General features: G+C 38.3%; 1 protein-coding gene across 1 annotated transcript in view; it reads right to left on the bottom strand.

Moving 5' to 3' along the window:
- LOC135216779 (exocyst complex component 7-like) overlaps positions 1 to 18,354 on the bottom strand; it is a gene marked incomplete in the record, with an annotated part of 204,491 nt that overhangs the window by 78,263 nt on the left and 107,874 nt on the right. The window contains 2 exon segments of the mRNA XM_064252262.1: positions 12,778 to 13,024; positions 16,929 to 17,108. Of these exon segments, the coding sequence (XP_064108332.1) occupies positions 12,778 to 13,024; positions 16,929 to 17,108 (427 nt within the window).

Genomic DNA, 18,354 nt, shown 5'->3' with positions numbered 1-18,354 from the left:
TTCAATGGTGAACAGAATACTAAGACGATAGTTCAAGCCAAACTGGATATTCCCGTCCGATCTTCTCTAGTCCAGGTTGGTCGCCTACTGTGAGATAGTTTCTTCAGCAGCAGTCTTCTTCCCAATGCTAGAAATTCCAGGAATTCGAGCATAGGCGAGGTTCCCGATTATCGTGTATATCGGGGATTCTCGTCTCACTCACTTTGGACCGTGGTCTCGCTTAAGTGTTTGGAGATCGTAAAACTCGAACACTGAATGCGTTAGAAATTCCGTAGAATTCTAAGCAGTCTGCGAAACCCCCACCGAATTCGTCAAACGATATCGGCTGGTGGTCCTCTCGATTCCCGTAGAAATCGAGAATGGGGCAGGATTCCTCCTCAACGACCGGGGCTTACGTCAGGTAGGACCCGAAGGTCCCCCCGGTAGCGCAGTCCCCAACGTGGGATCCTACAGAGAAATCTCTGTAGGATCCCTCCCCTTTCCCTCGTAACCGTAAGGAGAGAGGGAATGGGGGAGGAATTGGATACTCGCTCGCCTTCCCAGTGGAACTAGCAGTTGGAGAAGAGTAGGAACAGCCATCGCCTTGCGGCGATGGCCTCTCAGAGTCTGGGAAAACGTATCGTCAGGAGAAAACGTTTTCCCGCGGAGGGTTACGAACTCTCACTGTAGGTAAGGGTCTGCCGCCACTGTGAACGTCGTCTGGGTGGGGCTGATCGACACCTGACAGGAGAGAGCCGATACCGTCCTCCGACTCATTCCAGTCCTCGTCGAGGTCGAAACCTCTCAGGAGGACCGAAGGAGTATTCAGATACGGTGTCCGAAGACACGTAGAAACGCCGCTGTCGCAGTAGAGGAGGTGGAAGTAGCTTGATCGACCGGCCAGAACTGAGAGAGCCTTCTTGTCCGGAGACGAGAGACTCTGGTTCGAGACAGAATCGGCAAGTTCCGATCGCGGCAGACCCACCGTCGGTTTGGGTTCCCTCTCGGGCCCCAAAACGACTCGAGCAGAGACGTGGGCTCTGCTGGTGGGAGCGGCAATCCTTCCGCAAGGTCATTATGCTGACGAATCACGCTTAATGACTTCTGCAAATTCCTCTGTATCTCGGGAGTAACCGTGTCTTGCGGAGTAGGACCGTCCAGTCCCTCCAACAAGAACAGATCCCGAGATACTCCTCCTTCAGAAGGAGGAACAGCGGCAGACCCCTGACGGTCGCCTCCAGCTACTTGCGCGTATGTCCTGGTCGGTCCTAGAACCGTGCCTGGTCCATACGGCGTCATAGCGGGATCGCGAGCGGCGCACCTCTCGCGATCACTCATAGGTACCTCGCTCCTCCCGGTGTAGCCCGAGGAGGTTGAAGGTACAGGAGAGGCAGACCTGACGCTCCCCCCTAGCTCGCTGGCAGGACCAGCGTGCTTGGAGGGCTGCTGCTGATCGTCCACCCGCAGTGGCGATCGAGCAGCAGGCCTAGCCTTGCCGCTCGCCTGGGGCGAGAGGCTCGGCTGAGAACGTCGACGCTGATCTCTAGCGTCAGGCGAGCTGTTGCTGGTTACCGTCTCCGCCCGGTCCCGATGGGAGCGGCGTCAGGTGACCTGCTAGGCTCGTTGTCGCGGTGAGACCGGCGAGCGTCCTCTCGGCGCGTCGAGCCGCTGGTACCAGCCGTGGCTGGTACCGACGACCGCGGGGACCCCTTCCTCGCCTCAACCCGTGGCTGGTCAGCGACCGTCACGTCAACCCGAGCAGCCAGCTGGTCGCTGCGAGAGCGTCCACTGGCCTAGCGAGATTCGTCTGCACGACACTCGCCAGTCTTCTGCTCCGCGCTTCGGTCTTGGCGGCGAGCGAGCTCGAGTGTCAAGACTTTGGCTGGACGGTCTCCCGCGGGAGACCGTCCACTCGGTACTTCTCGCTAACGAGAAGCCGAGGCGGATCCTGGTTTAGCGGCAGAACCGCTAGAACCAGGCGAGGAAGTGCCAGCCGAAGCTGGTACTCCTCTGGTCCCCGTCTTCTTCTCCTTGGTAGAAGAAAAGACGGGCCCTGTTCCCGAGGGAGCAGGAGGACCAGCAGAAGAGCTCCCCGAATCGCCGGAGCGAGACGGGCCCTTAGAAGGTCCCAAAGGAGCCTTCTTAGGGGGGAAAACCCGGGTTACCAGCTGGTCGCTGCAAGAGCGGCCGCTGGCCTGGCAAGAGTCACCTGAGCGTCTCTCACCAGCCTTCTGCTCCGTGCCGCGTCTTGGCGCCGAGCGAACTCTGGCGCCGAAACTTGGCTGCATGGTCTCCCGAGGGAGAACGTACACTCGGGATCTCTCGAACGAGAGACCGAGCCGGGACCTGGCGTAGCGGCATCGCCGCTAGCACCAGGCGAGGAAGTACCAGAGCTAACCGATACTCCTCTGGTCCCCGTCTATCTCTTCCTTACGGAAGGGGAGACGGGCCCCGCTCCCGAAGGAGCAGGAGGACCAGCAGAAGGACCCCCCCGTCCCACCTCGGTGGGACGGGCCCTTAGAAGTTCCCGAAGGAGACTTCTTAGGGGGGAAGGCAGCTTCTTCTTCTTCGGCTTATGGGCCTTAGAAGTCGAAGGGGAAGAGGCAGCAGCAGACGATGAAGACGAAGATGACAGCTTCCTCTTCTCCTCTTCCTCGTCAGCTCACGCAGGACAGTCGTCAGGTCCTCCATCCAGGCCGGAGCCGGGGCTATTGCCGAAGCAACACGGCCCGACTGCACCTGTCCGGAAGGACCTGGGACTGGGGAAGACACACCGTGGGCAGGACCAGCATGGACAGGCACAGGAACTAGGAGCGACAGGAACAGCAACCAGCTCAGGAGCGGCAGGAACAGCGGCAGCGGTAGACCCAGAAGGGACAGCCAAGCCAACAGCGGGAATCACATCAGCGGCAGGTACGGCAGGCCCAGCGATCGCCTCGTAGAATCATCGGCAGCCAGCGGAACCTGGGTCCTGGCGGCCGGTCCAGGGACGAGCTGCTGGAACAGCGGAAGTCTGGGGCAGGCAACACGAAGAAAACAGGCGGCGGCGGCAACCCCACCTCGGTACGGCTGCGGCCCTAGTAGCGGCAGACGGCGTCATCGACACAGCATGGGGAGTGTAGACCAGGAGGGGGGGGAGCAGCATAAGCGGCCGTGGTAGTAGTGGAGACCGCCCCAGACCTCGCTAGACGCTGCAGCAGCCCGTGGATGCTAGGCACGCCCTGCTCCGCGGTGGTCCATACCTGTCCAAGGTCGTCTCCCACGGATGTAGCACCTGCGGTAACATAGATAGATTAGTAAGAGGGGTTCCCTCACGCACGGGGGGAAGACATGCCCCACCCCGAACGCAAGGAAGACCCCAAATACAAAATACAACGAAGAAGCTGAGCGGGGGGCAGGAAGGAAGACGAAGAATCGGATACCAAGGGAGTCGCGGGAGAGCTTTCCGACGACTTCCTGGCAGACCTTCGCTTCCCCTACCCCCGCACAGCAGTGAAAAGTAATATGAAAATGAAACAGAATACTGCCCTTGCGATTCACTTCATAGAACTTAAAGGGGAAAAGATCAATTCCCGGGTAAGAACGGAAACTTGATCCAATAATATGATGCTATCATAAAATATATATGAAAATGAAACAGAATACTGCACTTGCGATTTCATTTTCACATAAAAAAATCGTAAGGATCAATTCCCGGGTAAGAACGAAAATTGATCCAAAATTCATGCAAATAAATAAATGAAAATGAAAAGAATATTGCAATTGCGAATCCACTTTCATTGCATTCTATTATACAAAATTAAAAGGCTCGTGCCGAGCGCAATCACACTCTCGGTAACGAACGCACAGGGCAAAAATATAATGAAAAGAGTACTTACATTTTTCAATTACACACTTTCGCCCAAAATACATGACTCGGCGCGAGCGCGCCCGCCCTCGGCACCGAGACATAATTCAAGGGTTCAATTCATGAAAAGAGAGGAAATCGCCGCATCTACGGCGATAACTCCATGTTGGTTCATAATTAAGTAATGAAAATGAAAACAGTGTACTTACAGTTTCATTTTCAACAAACCATTAGTAGAAAACACAATATAAACAAAGCATACGACGATGAAGCGGGCAGAGAGCGATGACGAACACGTCCTTCACACCCGCGGCCGAAAGCAAAAGTGGTTTGTTTACCTCCCAGTCGCGCGGCGCGCGACTGTCGGACAAGCAGTTAACTACCGTTCTCCCCTTGTTCGAAGCTTACGACCGTTCCAGCTGCCGCTAGCTACTTCCTATTGTTAAAGGACCAATGGTTTGTATTACGTATCGGAACAACTGAAAACTAACATGGACAAATCTAAACAAATGAGATAACAATGTATATATGAGAAGTCAGGACAGTAATCTTAATCCTGCCTCCAGTATTAGATATTAGATAACCGTGTAATAAAGTTTTAGCGCATCTATGCAATAAATTTATAGTTATAAATAGCAAATTTTCAAATTCAAATACAATATTGAAAACATACTACAGAAAGGCTTCTTCACCTAGGAATTCAGTAGTATATGAGAATTTAGAATACACAGATATCGAAGTTATCTTGGAATTAAGTATAGATTTATTCTAGAATGTTAGTAAAATAAAGTATACTACTGTATTGTTGAACAAGTACAATAAATTTATGATATATAACATTCCAGTATGATATCTCTCCCAAAATTCAGGCACCATAAGATCTACAATATATGTACTGCTCTGAGAGCTTTTCAGAAGTATGAAATGACATCAATTGTACCAACTACAGGTGGCCCTCGGTTAGCGGCAGGGGTTCCGTTCCTGGCCGCCGATCCCGAGCAATTTTTGGCACTAAGCGATTTTAAAGTCTACAGCCGCCGCACACCTCCTTTCAGAATACTAGACCAGTTAACAGTGCCCTAGACCAGTCAAACGGCGCCATAATCCCACAATGAGTAAAATTATATTTATGCAGTATATTAATAAAGAATTTACTGTACAATAGTACTGTACAGTACATTATAGTATTATAAATACTGTAAAGGGAAAAAAGCCTAGCTTTAATCCTTTGGGTGTCTAGAGTATGTAAAGATATAAGGTTTTATGCAGTGTACAGGTATATATAGTGTTTAAGTTACGATAATTCGTCTTACGATAATCCGATTTTATGCGATATCAAATTACAATAGAATAAACTTTATCCCATCTTCTCGTTACATAAGTTCAAAAACAGCAAAAGAGAATGATGAAAGTATGGTTTTAACGTTATGCTCATTGCGTAAACGTATACGTACAGCCATGAACAACCGAATGAGAAACAATTTTTTTTTTCTAAGTACAACTGAATTGGATAACAACATCCGTTTGGCTTGTATTTCAATCATCGTACTATAGTACTACACTATTATCGTAGTTATTATAAATGACGTTATGTAGAATAGGACTGAGATGTCTTAATGTAATAACTTTATTCACTATAGATCAAAGATCAATTACAGGCAGTCCCCGAGTTATGATGGGTTCGGCTTACGACGTTCTGAGGTTAAGGCGCTTTTCAATTACAAGTATATTCATCAGAAATTATTTCCAGGGTTACGATGCATGTTCCAGGGTTACGGCGCCTACACCGCTCATCTGGCAGATGAAATATGACACCAAAAATGCAAAATAATCAATATTTGAAGGCTTTTTTGATGAAAAATGCAAAAAGAATGCAGTTGACATAGTTTTCAATGCACCCAAAGCATTAAAAGTAAGGTTTTCTTAGGATTTTTGACGATGTTCTGGCTTACGACGATTTTCAGCTTACGACGCGTCTCAAGAACGGAACCTTCTTCATAACCCGGGGACTGCCTTATAGATCAAAGATCTATAGTGAAATATATTGCTAAATTTAAACCTAGTTTATAGCTGAAGCTAAGAAAACTGTTCAAGCTACTAATGACCATTATCATGAATCAGCAACAAGGATAAGTTAAGTATATTTTAGTTTTACCAGACCACTGAGCTGATTAACAGCTCTCCTAGGGCTGGTCCGAAGGATTAGATATTTTTACATGGCTAGGAACCAACTGGTTACCTAGCAACGGGACCTACAGGTTATTGTGGGATCCGAACCACATTACATCGAGAAATGAATTTCTATCACCAGAAATAAATTCCTCTGATTTCACGTTAGCCGAGCCGAGAATCGAACTCAGACCACCAGATTGGTAGCCGAGCGCGAAGCCCACTTGTCAAACGGGAAACTAGCAACAAAAATAAAACTCCAGTAAACGTATGCCATCAAATACAACCGTAGATAAAATTGAGATAAAATCATTTTGATCAAAACTACTGTACTTGAAAGAACACATTTTACTGTTGGTTTCACGCCGATAAAAGATAAATAATGTAAAGTTCGTATTACGATGATATAAAGGAAAATTGCGAATGGAATCACTTATTGTTTTACTCAATAAACATGCCGCCAATGTAATCTGTTAACGAAAAAAAAAATGAGTTCACAATCACGAGACAATTCAAGTCATATTTCCACCTAAAAACACGTCTCATAAAAGTCAAGTATCTAGATATTCATTTATGCTAACTAGAAGCAAGAAAATTTGCTCAGAATTGTGTTAAATATGACGAAACAAACTCGTATTTGCCATCAGTTGATTTCCAAGCCAAAAAATTGGCTGCTCTGCAGAATACCAACTTAGATCTTCCTTAGTATTTTATAATACAGTGGACCCCCCGTATTCGCGTTCTCCGGATTCACGGACTCACACATTCGCGGATTTCTCTCGGGAACGTTTCCCTGCATTATTCGCGGAAAATTCGCGCATTCGCGGTATTTTTCTATGAGAAATATCCACAAATTCCTGAGTTTTTTTATCAATTTCATCATAAAATGCACTTTTGTGATAAAACTATTAAAAAAACCAAGTATGAAATTTTTTTGTGGTTTTTCTTGAGTTTTAACTAACAAAATAGGATGTTTTTAGCATTTTTATAGGGGCTCCAAACATTCGCGGGTTCTAACTATTAACGGGGGGGTCTGGTACGCATCCCCCGCGAATACAGGGGGACCACTGTACATACAATATTATTGGATACAGTGAAGTAATGTATAACTTTTTAAAAGATTTATCGAAAGGATGCATATCCACTTTTTCTTCTGTGCTTATCTTAACTTTCGTCATTATGTCATCTACGTACCAGCAGCATCTCAAGCTCATACGGTCGTACCTCAATTTTTTGCTTGCGTAAAAAAGCAAAAAATTGACTGAGTTGCACAGTTATATTTTGTACTTCTATCCCATGGTAAAGCAAATAAATTGCAGTGTTGCAAAATCGAATGTAAATGCGGGTTTTGTCTTTTAAAATCAATCTATGCAACAATTGTAAATATAATGTTAAAAAAACGTGATTCAATTATATAAATTAAAATTTTATTATTCGGGCACGACTGAACAACCTATTGTCTTCATAATGTGAAGGGCTGTTACAAAGACTTCAAAATGGACATGCGTACTGCCACTGTATAATATTTATGCACAAAAATAAAAAAAATACCCTGTAATACATTTTTCATACACATTTTAAACATAAAAGCATGAAAACTTATAACAAAAACCTGAAGTTTCATTAACAAAATGAGTTATAATTAGCTCCCAAAATAATGAAATATAACCCTGTGAAGTCTTTGTAAATGCAATTTTCGGAACAGCAGCAGACAAGAACGAACATGAAAAAACATCCTCTGATAACGCAAAGGGCAGTTACAAAAGTTGCCTTAATTTGTATCATATTTATATACAAAAATAAATATACCCTATACATAATATATTTTCATACACATTTTAAACATAAAAGCATGAACATTTATAAAATCAACACATCGATCGCTAAATTTGCACTTTTTTTATCTTTATATTTTCGGAAGAGCAGCAGGCGGTGGCTCACAAGAACGAACATGAAAATCATCCTCTTTGATAACTGGAGGGCAGTTTCATAAGCTGCCTTGGTATCATATTTATGTGCAGAAATAAAAATACCCTATACATAATACATTTTCATACACATTTTAAACATAAAAGCATGAACATTTATAAATCGACACATCCAACGCTAAATTTGCACTCATTTAAATCGATATTTTTGGCATAGAACAGTGTCTGGGGCATATAGTTTACTCTAATACCTATGTAATAACTCTCAATAAAAAATTTTAATATCATTTGCATTACCTTTATGGTCTGAATGGTATTTCTACAAATGTATGTACTCGTTAGACACAACGGTGCTGTTAAACCTTAAACTCCTATTGGATGTACTAAACGTTGATGAAAATTGTCTGTTGGGTGCTTAATTGACGTATGATACGTCGACGCAAAAAAGTTTTTTTTTTAATTCACGGAAAAATAGTTATATATAGGTCTACTTGGCAAAGCTTTTGAAACATGCACCCTGAGGGATGCTAGGACTTCACGGATCAAGCTGTTCTTTTGTTTACAAGCGTTACCCAGGCACGAATGAGTGAATTTCTTTCTTCTCGGACTAAAAATCATCAGCGACACATCTCAGAAATTATTTCGTTACTTTGACATAATATTTGCACCATTTTATATTAGCCATTACATAGAGTTTTATATATGAAAATATGCACAATTTCATGTAGAATACAACAAAAACCCATGGTTGTAGCTTTCATTAGTTTTGAAATATTTTCATTTAAATAACGATGTACCAAAATTTCAACCTTCGGTCAAATTTGACTCAACCGAAATGGTCAAAAAATGCAATTTCAAGCTAAAACTCTTACATTCTAGTAATATTCAACCAATTACCTTCATTTTGAAATAAATTGGAAGTCTCTAGCACAATATTTCGATTTATGGTGAATTTTTGAAAAAAACCTTTTCCTTATGTCCACGCGGTAACTCTGCCGAAAAAAATCAGAAATTCTTTCATCCTATTGTCATGTTTGCATCGTTTTATATTAGCCGTTACATAAAGTTTTATATATGAAAATATGCGCAATTTCATGCAGAATACAACTAAAAACAACCCATGGTTGTAGCTTTTATCAGTTTTGAAATATTTTAATATAAATAACAATATGTGCCAAAATTTCAACCTTCGGTCAACTTTGACTCAACCGAAATGGTAAAAAAAAATGCAATTGTAAGCTAAACCTCTAACACTGTAGTAATAGTCAATCATTTACCTTTATTTTGCAACAAATTGGAAGTCTCTTGCACAATATTTTGATTTATGGTGAATTTAAAAAAAAATCTTTTTCCTTACGTCCGCGCATTAACTACCAAAAATATCAGAAATTCTTTCGTCTGATTATCGTAATGTTTGCACCGTTTTATATTAGCCGTTACATAAAGTTCTAAATATGAAAATGTGCGCAATTTTATGTAGAATACAACAAAAATAACCCATGGTTGTAGCTTCTATCAGTTTTGAAATATTTTCATATAAATAACAATAAGTGCCCAAATTTCAACCTTCGGTCAACTTTGACTCAAAAGAAATGGTCAAAAAACGCAATTGTAAGCTAAAACTCTTACATACTAGTAATATTCAATCATTTGCCTTCATTTTGCAAAAAATTGGAAGTCTCTAGCACAATATTTTGATTTATGGTGAATTTTTGAAAAAAACTTTTTCCTTATGTCCATGCGGTAACTCTGCCGAAAAAAATCAGAAATTCTTTCATCCAATTGTCGTAATGTTTGCACCGTTTTATATTAGCCGTTACATAAAGTTTTACTTATGAAAATATGTGCAATTTCATGTAGAATACAACAATAAACAACCCCTGGTTATAGTTTTTATCAGTTTTGAAGTATTTTCATAAAAATAACGATAAGTGCCAAAATTTCAATCTTTGGTCAACTTTGACTCAACCGAAATGGTCGAAAAACGCAATTGCAAGCTAAAACTCTTACATTCTAGTAATATTCAATAATTTACCTTTATTTTGCAACAAATTGGAAGTCTCTAGCACAATATTTCGATTTATGGTGAATTTAAAAAAAAAATTTCCTTACATCTGTGCGGTAACTCTTCCGAAAAAATCTGACATTTTTTTGTCAGATTGTCATAATGTTTGCACCGTTTTATATTAGCCGTTAGATAAAGTTTTATATATGAAAATGTGCGCAATTTCATGTAGAATACATCAATAAATAACTCATGGTTGTAGCTTTTATCAGTTTTGAATTATTTTCATATAAATAACAATAAGTGCCACAATTTCAACCTTTGGTCAACTTTGACTCAACTGAAATGGTCAAAAAACGCAATTGTAAGCTAAAACTCTTCCATACTAGTAACATTCAATCATTTACCTTCATTTTGCAACAAATTGGAAGTCTCTAACACAATATTTTGATTTATGGTGAATTATTGAAAAAACTTTTTCCTTACGTTTGCGCCGTAACTCTGCTGAAAAACATCAGAAATTCTTTCATTCGATTGTCATAATGTTTGCACCATTTTAAATTAGCCGTTACATAAAGTTTTATATTAGAAAATATGCGCAATTTCATGTAGAATACAACAAAAAACAACCCATGGTTATAGCTTTTATCAGTTTTGAATTATTATCATATAAATAACGATAAGTGCCAAAATTTCAACCTTTGGTCAACTTTAACTCAACCGAAATGGTCGAAAAACGCAATTGTAAGCTAAAAATCTTACATTCTAGTAATATTCAATCATTTACCTTTATTTTGCAACAAATTGGAAGTCTCTAGCACAATATTTTGATTTATGGTGAATTTTTGAAAAAAAAAATTTCCTTACGTCCGCGCGGTAACTCTTCCGAAAAAATCACGAAATTTTTTTGTCAAATTGTCATAATGTTTGCACTGTTTTACATTAGCCGTTACATAAAGTTTTTATATATGAAAATGTGCGCAATTTCATGTAGAATACAACAAAAAATAACTCATGGTTGGAGCTTTTATCAGTTTTGAAATATTTTCATATAAATGATAATAAGTGCCAAAATTCAACCTTTGGTCAACTTTGACTCTACCAAAATGGTCGAAAAACGCAATTTTAAGCTAAAACTCTTACACGCTAGTAACATTCAATCATTTACCTTCATTTTGCAACAAATTGGAAGTCTCTAGCACAATATTTTGATTTATGGTGAATTTTTTAAAAGAAATTTTTCCTTATGTTCGCACAGTAACTCTGCTGAAAAAAATCAGAAATTCTTTCGTCCGATTGTCGTAATGTTTGCACCATTTTAAATTAGCCGTTACATAAAGTTTTATATTTGAAAATATGTGCAATTTCATGTAGAATACAACAAAAAACAACCCATGGTGTAGCTTTTATCAGTTTTGAAGTATTTTCATATAAATAATGATAAGTGCCAAAATTTCAACCTTCGGTCAACTTTGACTCAACCGAAATGGTAAAAAAACGCAATTGTGAGCTAAAACTCTTACATTCTAGTAATATTCAATCATTTACCTTTATTTTGCAACAAATTGGAAGTCTCTAGCACAATATTTCAATTTATGGTGAATTTTTGAAAAAAACTTTTTCCTTACATTCGCGAGGTAACTCTTCCGAAAAAATAAGAAATATTTTTGTCAGATAGTCGTAATGTTTGCACCGTTTTATATTAGCTGTTACATAAAGTTTTATATATGAAAATTTGTGCAATTTCATGTAAAATACAACAAAAAATAACTCATGGTTGTAGCTTTTATCCGTTTTGAAATATTTTCATATAAATAACGATAAATAGAAAAAATTCAACCTTCAGTCAACTTTAACTCGACCGAAATGGTTGAAAACTGCAACTGTTAGCTAGAACACTTACAGTCTAGTAATATTCATTTAATTACCTTCATTCTGCAACAAACAGGAAGTTTCTAGCACAATATTTCGATTTATGGAGAATTTTTGAAAACAACTTTTTTTTTATGTCCGCGTGTTACGAATTCATGCATCATACTGTGATAATATTTTCTCTAGTGTTGCTTTGATCGTTTTACAAATTGTTATGTACCAAAATCATCGCAATTTAGTGTACAATACAACGAAAAGGTAGTTAACTCATTAGCTTTAACCGTTTTGCTCACAGCGCGATTTGTATACAATTATATATGAAATTTTTTTTTTGCGCTGTCATATATTCCAATATTTATATATGATAATGATATTTTCATTTCTGATGGTTGCATACTAAACATCAGGCAATGACAAAATAAGGAGACAAAAATGAACTCTTAAATCTTGAAAACTAAGCGTGCTGTGATTTGTTGGAAAAAAACTTTTTTTCCGCTTTGGCGCTCAGTCCCGAACGTTGCCGGCATACGGGTGACACTTTTGGAAATACCGGCTCAGCGTTTAAGGGTTAACCAAAAATTGTGCTGTAAAAATACCTTAAAATACCTTAATTTTTTTAATCAATGTTTTTGACAACATCCATAAAACCAATTTGCCGCTAAGTGATTGAGCTGTTAACCGTGGGCCGCCTGTATATACCCTTCACTTGAGGTAATGATAAAGGACTAATGGGAAGTAGTGTAAAGAAAAATTAACTACTAAATGGTACATTAAAACATACACATAACATAGTTCATAAAGACAATACTGTATCTGTAAGACATGCACAAGGGACATATTACTTGATCCCTGATCATACTTTTCATCTCTAAGAATTTTGAAAATACATAAAGTCCAGTCTGTTAATAAGCAAGTACTCTCCTCAGGATATTAAGTGCTATTATGTGTAAGAAGAACAAAAAAAAGATGAAACTTACTTATGTAAGCACCAAGAAGTGCTTTTGCTAATAGGCTCTGATCAACTCCTCGAGGAAGATTTGCAACACCAGCACTTATACTAGGATCCCGCTGGAGCATTGGGGAAAGGGTTGTAGCATATTCAAGTAGCTGCTCAGTGAATATGAGGGCATTGCTTGTGACTTCATGTACAGTGCCATCTTTGGGCAGTGCTCTCTCACCATCACTCTTGACACTTTCAACAAAACCATCAAGTGCTTTGACACACTGGGGAGAAATTTGTTTTGTAAATAATATATACTATCCCAATATTACTGAAGAATAGCACACTAAATCAATGAAGTTGGATTTTTTAAATTATGATATTGACAAAAATATACCTTTTGGATTCCAAAAAATATTCTTCCTAGTCATATGGTTTTCAAAAAGTCCTGTTTAAAAAGTAATTCCTTTATTCGGGCATCAATAAAAAATTTCCAAGAGTTTTTTTACTTTTATATTTCAAATCAAGAGAATATCTTCATGAACTCTGCTCACTTACAGTACTTTCCATACAAATGGCTCAGTTTATCTTGAATAAAAGTCAAAAGTTAACTTTTTATCTCTGCTAATAGTAATACAGTGGACCCTGCGTATTCACAAATACTTAGAACTCCTAAAAAATCCTTAGAACTGCCTATTTTGTTAGTTCAAACTCAAGAACAAACCATTAAAAATGCTAATTCCTGGTTTTTTATATAGTTTTATCACAAAAAGTGCATTTAATCATGAAATTTATATAAAAATACAGTGGTACCTCGAGATACGAAATTAATCCGTTCTGAGGCGGCCTTCGTATCATGAGTTTTTCGTATCTTGAACCGCATTTTACATGTAAAATGCCTAATCCGTTCCAAGCCCTACAAAAACACCCCAGTAAATTATATTTCCAGGCCTACAACACATGTTCTAGGGTTACGACGCCGATCGGACGGAAGAAATATGACTCCAAAAAGGCAAAATACTGTACATACTTGAGTAATATTCAACTGCATGTAATGTTCAACCCCATTTTTACTGCATATATTAGGACTTTAGCATATGTCCCTTAGCAATAAGCCTTGCCTATGTTAGTGGTTGCTACTGTCGCCTAGTCTATGAATCTGACATCTAAACATAAGAAGTTAAAAGCTTAGAATATGTCAATAAAATGTATAAATAATCAGTATGTACTCATTTTAAATAATTATTAATTGTAATCATTAACTATAATACACAAACAAACAAAAAAAAAAAACCTTCCAATTGTTTGTTTACATTCAGCTCTTACGAGTACCGAACGAACGTCAAGCAATCACTTTTCCTAGGATACAGTAAGCCATAAATTTTCATTAGTATCTCTCTTCAACTAATGAAACTACCAAACAGTACAATAACCATTCATTTCTATTCTTTATTCTATCTTTACCTAATGGAGATACCGAGTTACTGACAGCTATAATGAAACATATATGTAACGTAATATTAAAACAGAAGAAGAATTCTAAAAAATATGTATTTGTTGGCTTCGATGATAGCAGTCTGATTTATTTTATATTTTATGATATCTAATTCACAATTTTTTTATTAAATGTATTGCATATACTCATTTCAAATAATTATTAAGTAACCATTAACTATAATAAACAAAACAAAACAAAAAATGCTTCCAAACTTCTGTTTACATCCAGCACTTATGAGTATCGAACGATCGCCAAGCAATCACTTTTCCTAGTACACAGTAAGCCATAAATTTTCAATATCTCTCTTCAACTACTGAAACTACCAAACAGTATAATAACCATTCATTTCTATTCTTTATTCTATCTTTACCTAATGTTTTTTTTTTTTTATTAAATGTATTGTATGAATAAGTTTTTCAATTTACAGCATCCTTTTACCAATAGAATACTTAAAACACAAGGGGTAGATGCTGACCAATAGGAGAGCAGGATCTTATGGGGTGACTAGCATCAGGAACCAATGGGGGAGCGGGAGGATGGTGGCGAGTTTACTCAGTTGGCGGTGCGGGAGTTTTAAAATTGTTCTCGGTGGTCCGGGCGAATCTCGGGACTTTACAGCAACAACCTTTCGTAACTTTAGCAATTTTCATATGTAGGGCCGTAAAATTTTTCGTATTTGCTTTCATATCTCGAGTTTTTCTTAAGTTGAGCCTTTCGTATGTCGAGGTACCACTGTACAGTAATTTGTGGATATTTCTCATAAAAAATACAGTGAATATGTGAATTTCCCACGAATAATGGGTAGATATGGTCCACAGAGATATCTGTGAATGTTGAGAACACAAATACGGGGTCCACTGTAGTACCAATAATCTATTTATCTTTGTATTCTACTCTGATTACTGTATGTTAAATGTGTGGTAATTTATCTTGCCTAATAGATAGTCATGATATTTATGAATTTTATCCATATGCCATTAAATATATATTATGTATTATATTTTCTCAGAGCTGAGCACATATATTTTTCTCTTGTCAAATTTACAAATTTTCAAATAGTTCACACTCACAACATCTTGAGTGTAAATGGTTTACATACATACTCTATTTTTGCAACATGGTAATATGATGAATAACTGAGACCCCCAACAAAGTAGATTAAACTAATACAGGCAGTTCCCAGGTTATAGCGGGGGTTCCGTTCCTGGCAGGGGACTGTAAGCCAAAAATTGCCTTAACCTGAATCATCATAATTATGATAGGAATAAATAGCACTTAAGAGCGCCATAAATGCTGTAAGTCTGGGTTAAGTGCTGTAAAGCAGGTAAAGGCGCCATATATCCACTTACAATGCTGAAAAACTGTGGTTAACAGTGCCATAAGGCAAGCGCCGTAAGTCCAGGATGACGTAACCTGGGGCCTGTATGTTCTACTTATACTGCACATGATTCTTATAAAGAATATATGTATATAAAAATTCAACTTTCATTACACTTGAGAGAGAGAGAGAGAGAGAGAGAGAGAGAGAGAGAGAGAGAGAGAGAGAGAGAGAGAGAGAGAGTCACATTCACCTAGGATATCAAGAAAAGCCAATATAACATGTAACTTGCCATAAGTGCTTTTTTTATGGATAATTTTTGTCATCATTTGTATGAATATTAATAACTGGAGAGCAGCTGCAGTAAGTTAAGTCACAAGACATTGTGAAAAGCACTCTTTATGACACATTTTAGCAAATCTGTCAAGAACTAGTGGCATTCAAATACAATGACTCCCTTCAAAATCAGGTACAGTAATGACATAATCAATTTCCAGTGTGTTGCGAGGTAAATTTTTAATAGAATATTACCAAGATCATTTGATGCTTGTTTAAATATAAATTTAAAGTTATAACATTGTTCAAATCATGTTTTTCACTTTTATACAAGGGATTTTTCAGTACATCCTACACATGGATGACATTTTAATTTCCATTTTCATTTATGTTCTATTACTGCCTTCTGACTATCTATACTGCCTAACAACAGATTTACTGTATTTACCTATTGTCCCCTTTCTAATCATCCTTTGTATTCATTGTACATCTATAAGGGATAAAGGATGCTAATTGAGAGTTTCCTGTAACCACCTGTACATCAAACTTCATTTCCTTTATGACAAATTTAATGACTCCTTATCCTTAAGGATTAAAAACTTGCTATTCAGATCACAATATAAAATCTGAAAGAACTTAAGCAGCAACAAGTTTGAGTATGAAAAGAGTTCAAAGCTTGAGAAGATACGATACTATAACAATACTGGATGGTCACTAAAAATAAAAGGAAACAAGGTGTGATCCAACCTCCAGCTTACTCAAGGTGCATGCTAAAATCTATTATAAAATAGTGTTGCTTTACTAATGAAAATTAGAATAAATACACTATATTTTATTGGAAATAATTGTTCTGTACAATTTAACATGCACATTATTTTTTTGTTTTCATTCTAACAAAAAAATCACATATCCTATCCTAAACTTCCTTTTTCTCTAGCTCCCCAAAACACCTTTCTCAGACATTTTTAAGCTATTCCATTGCCCTTTCCTAGGCCCCCCCCAGCAAGAACAACAACAAAGTAGTTTGTGGGCTTACTCCTAGAGTAAGTGAAAATGTGACCTCAATAGCTATAGGTGTAGAAATGTGTCAACTCACCGTATCTTGAAGCATATTGATGATTGCAGCAAACTTGGACCGTATTGAAGTCTGGCAATTTGTAAGGAGGCGATCATATTCTGGTTGCATACTGGTTACATGTCGTAGCATGGCTAAAATAGAGAGCACTGCCTGGTGGTCACCTCTCCCAACACTTCTACGTGCCTGTGCTGCTAAATTCTATAGCATTGAAATAGATGCAGAAATAAACAGTAATCAGAATTTTGTTTTTTAATTTTTTAAGCAAACTAACATCATAATACTAGTGTCATAAAACCTAGCATATCTTATTTGCAAAAATAATTACAAAATATACATAAGGAAAAAACTTAATCAAAAGCAAACACAACAAAAAATTATATACTTATAAATCTGAATTCTCATTATATAAACTTGTATAAAAGATTAATATAATAGTAAAAATTTTAAAGCAATCTTGTTTTATAAGCAATCATTTTTAAGGTAACAAGAAATACCACTGCAATTGAAAAGAAATTTATTTCCAAGTACCAACCTCACCTTAGTGCTCTAAAAGGAAATGGAATTTTTATGATAAAATAAAATTTTATATATATACTTACCCAGTAATTACTTAGCTAAGACTGTCTACTTGACATCAGTTTGAATTTGAAATTATGGTAGCGATTCCTTTGTTTTTAATAGGTGACACGGCCCCGCCCACTTTCGGAGTAGGAGAGAGGAACAACCCAGCCAAGCAGACAATTTGTTTATGTTAAAAGTTTGTATGTGGGGAGAGGAGGGTGCGTTCCATTCGTAATTACAATTACTGGGTAAGTACATATATACTAGTATATAAATCCTATTTTATCATAAAAATGTTATTTTTAGATACGTAACTTACCAAGTAGTACTGAAGGCCAACAAAGTTTACAAATAATTGCCCCTGCCCAGGGCTTGGTACCACAAAACATTAATCCAAAACAAGGCAGACACCTACACCACCAATACTTAAAACATATGACCACTACCCAATATTAAAAAACTGGTGGGTACTCAAGGTACACTTGTATCCCCCCGACTCCCCTATGACTTAACGCCATTATTTCAAGGCGAGAGATAGGCTAAAGAAAGGAATACTTGCTACACTTCCTCACCGAACAATACGTCAGCTATGGACACAGGTGGCTACTTCAAAAACAAAATATTCCTCCTTACATATAGCACTGAGAATTTATATTTTCTTAAGTGCTGAAATTCACACTTAAAAGAAACTTGCGGCATGGATGCTCACTTGTGACTGGCCTCACATGTGGATGCTGAGGTGAGGCAAGGTTTGTATGTGCAAAGAAATACATACATACATATTATGCCAAATTTATGTTGCTATACTTAGTGATGCATTTAGAGTATGTATAAATCCCCAAGGCTCTGAAACATTTAATTGTCAAGCTTGTATAGTATATAA

The sequence above is a fragment of the Macrobrachium nipponense genome, chromosome 6 (assembly GCF_015104395.2).
Source record: "Macrobrachium nipponense isolate FS-2020 chromosome 6, ASM1510439v2, whole genome shotgun sequence".
Taxonomy (NCBI): domain Eukaryota; kingdom Metazoa; phylum Arthropoda; class Malacostraca; order Decapoda; family Palaemonidae; genus Macrobrachium; species Macrobrachium nipponense.
This window is presented reverse-complemented; position numbering and strand designations above follow the sequence as displayed.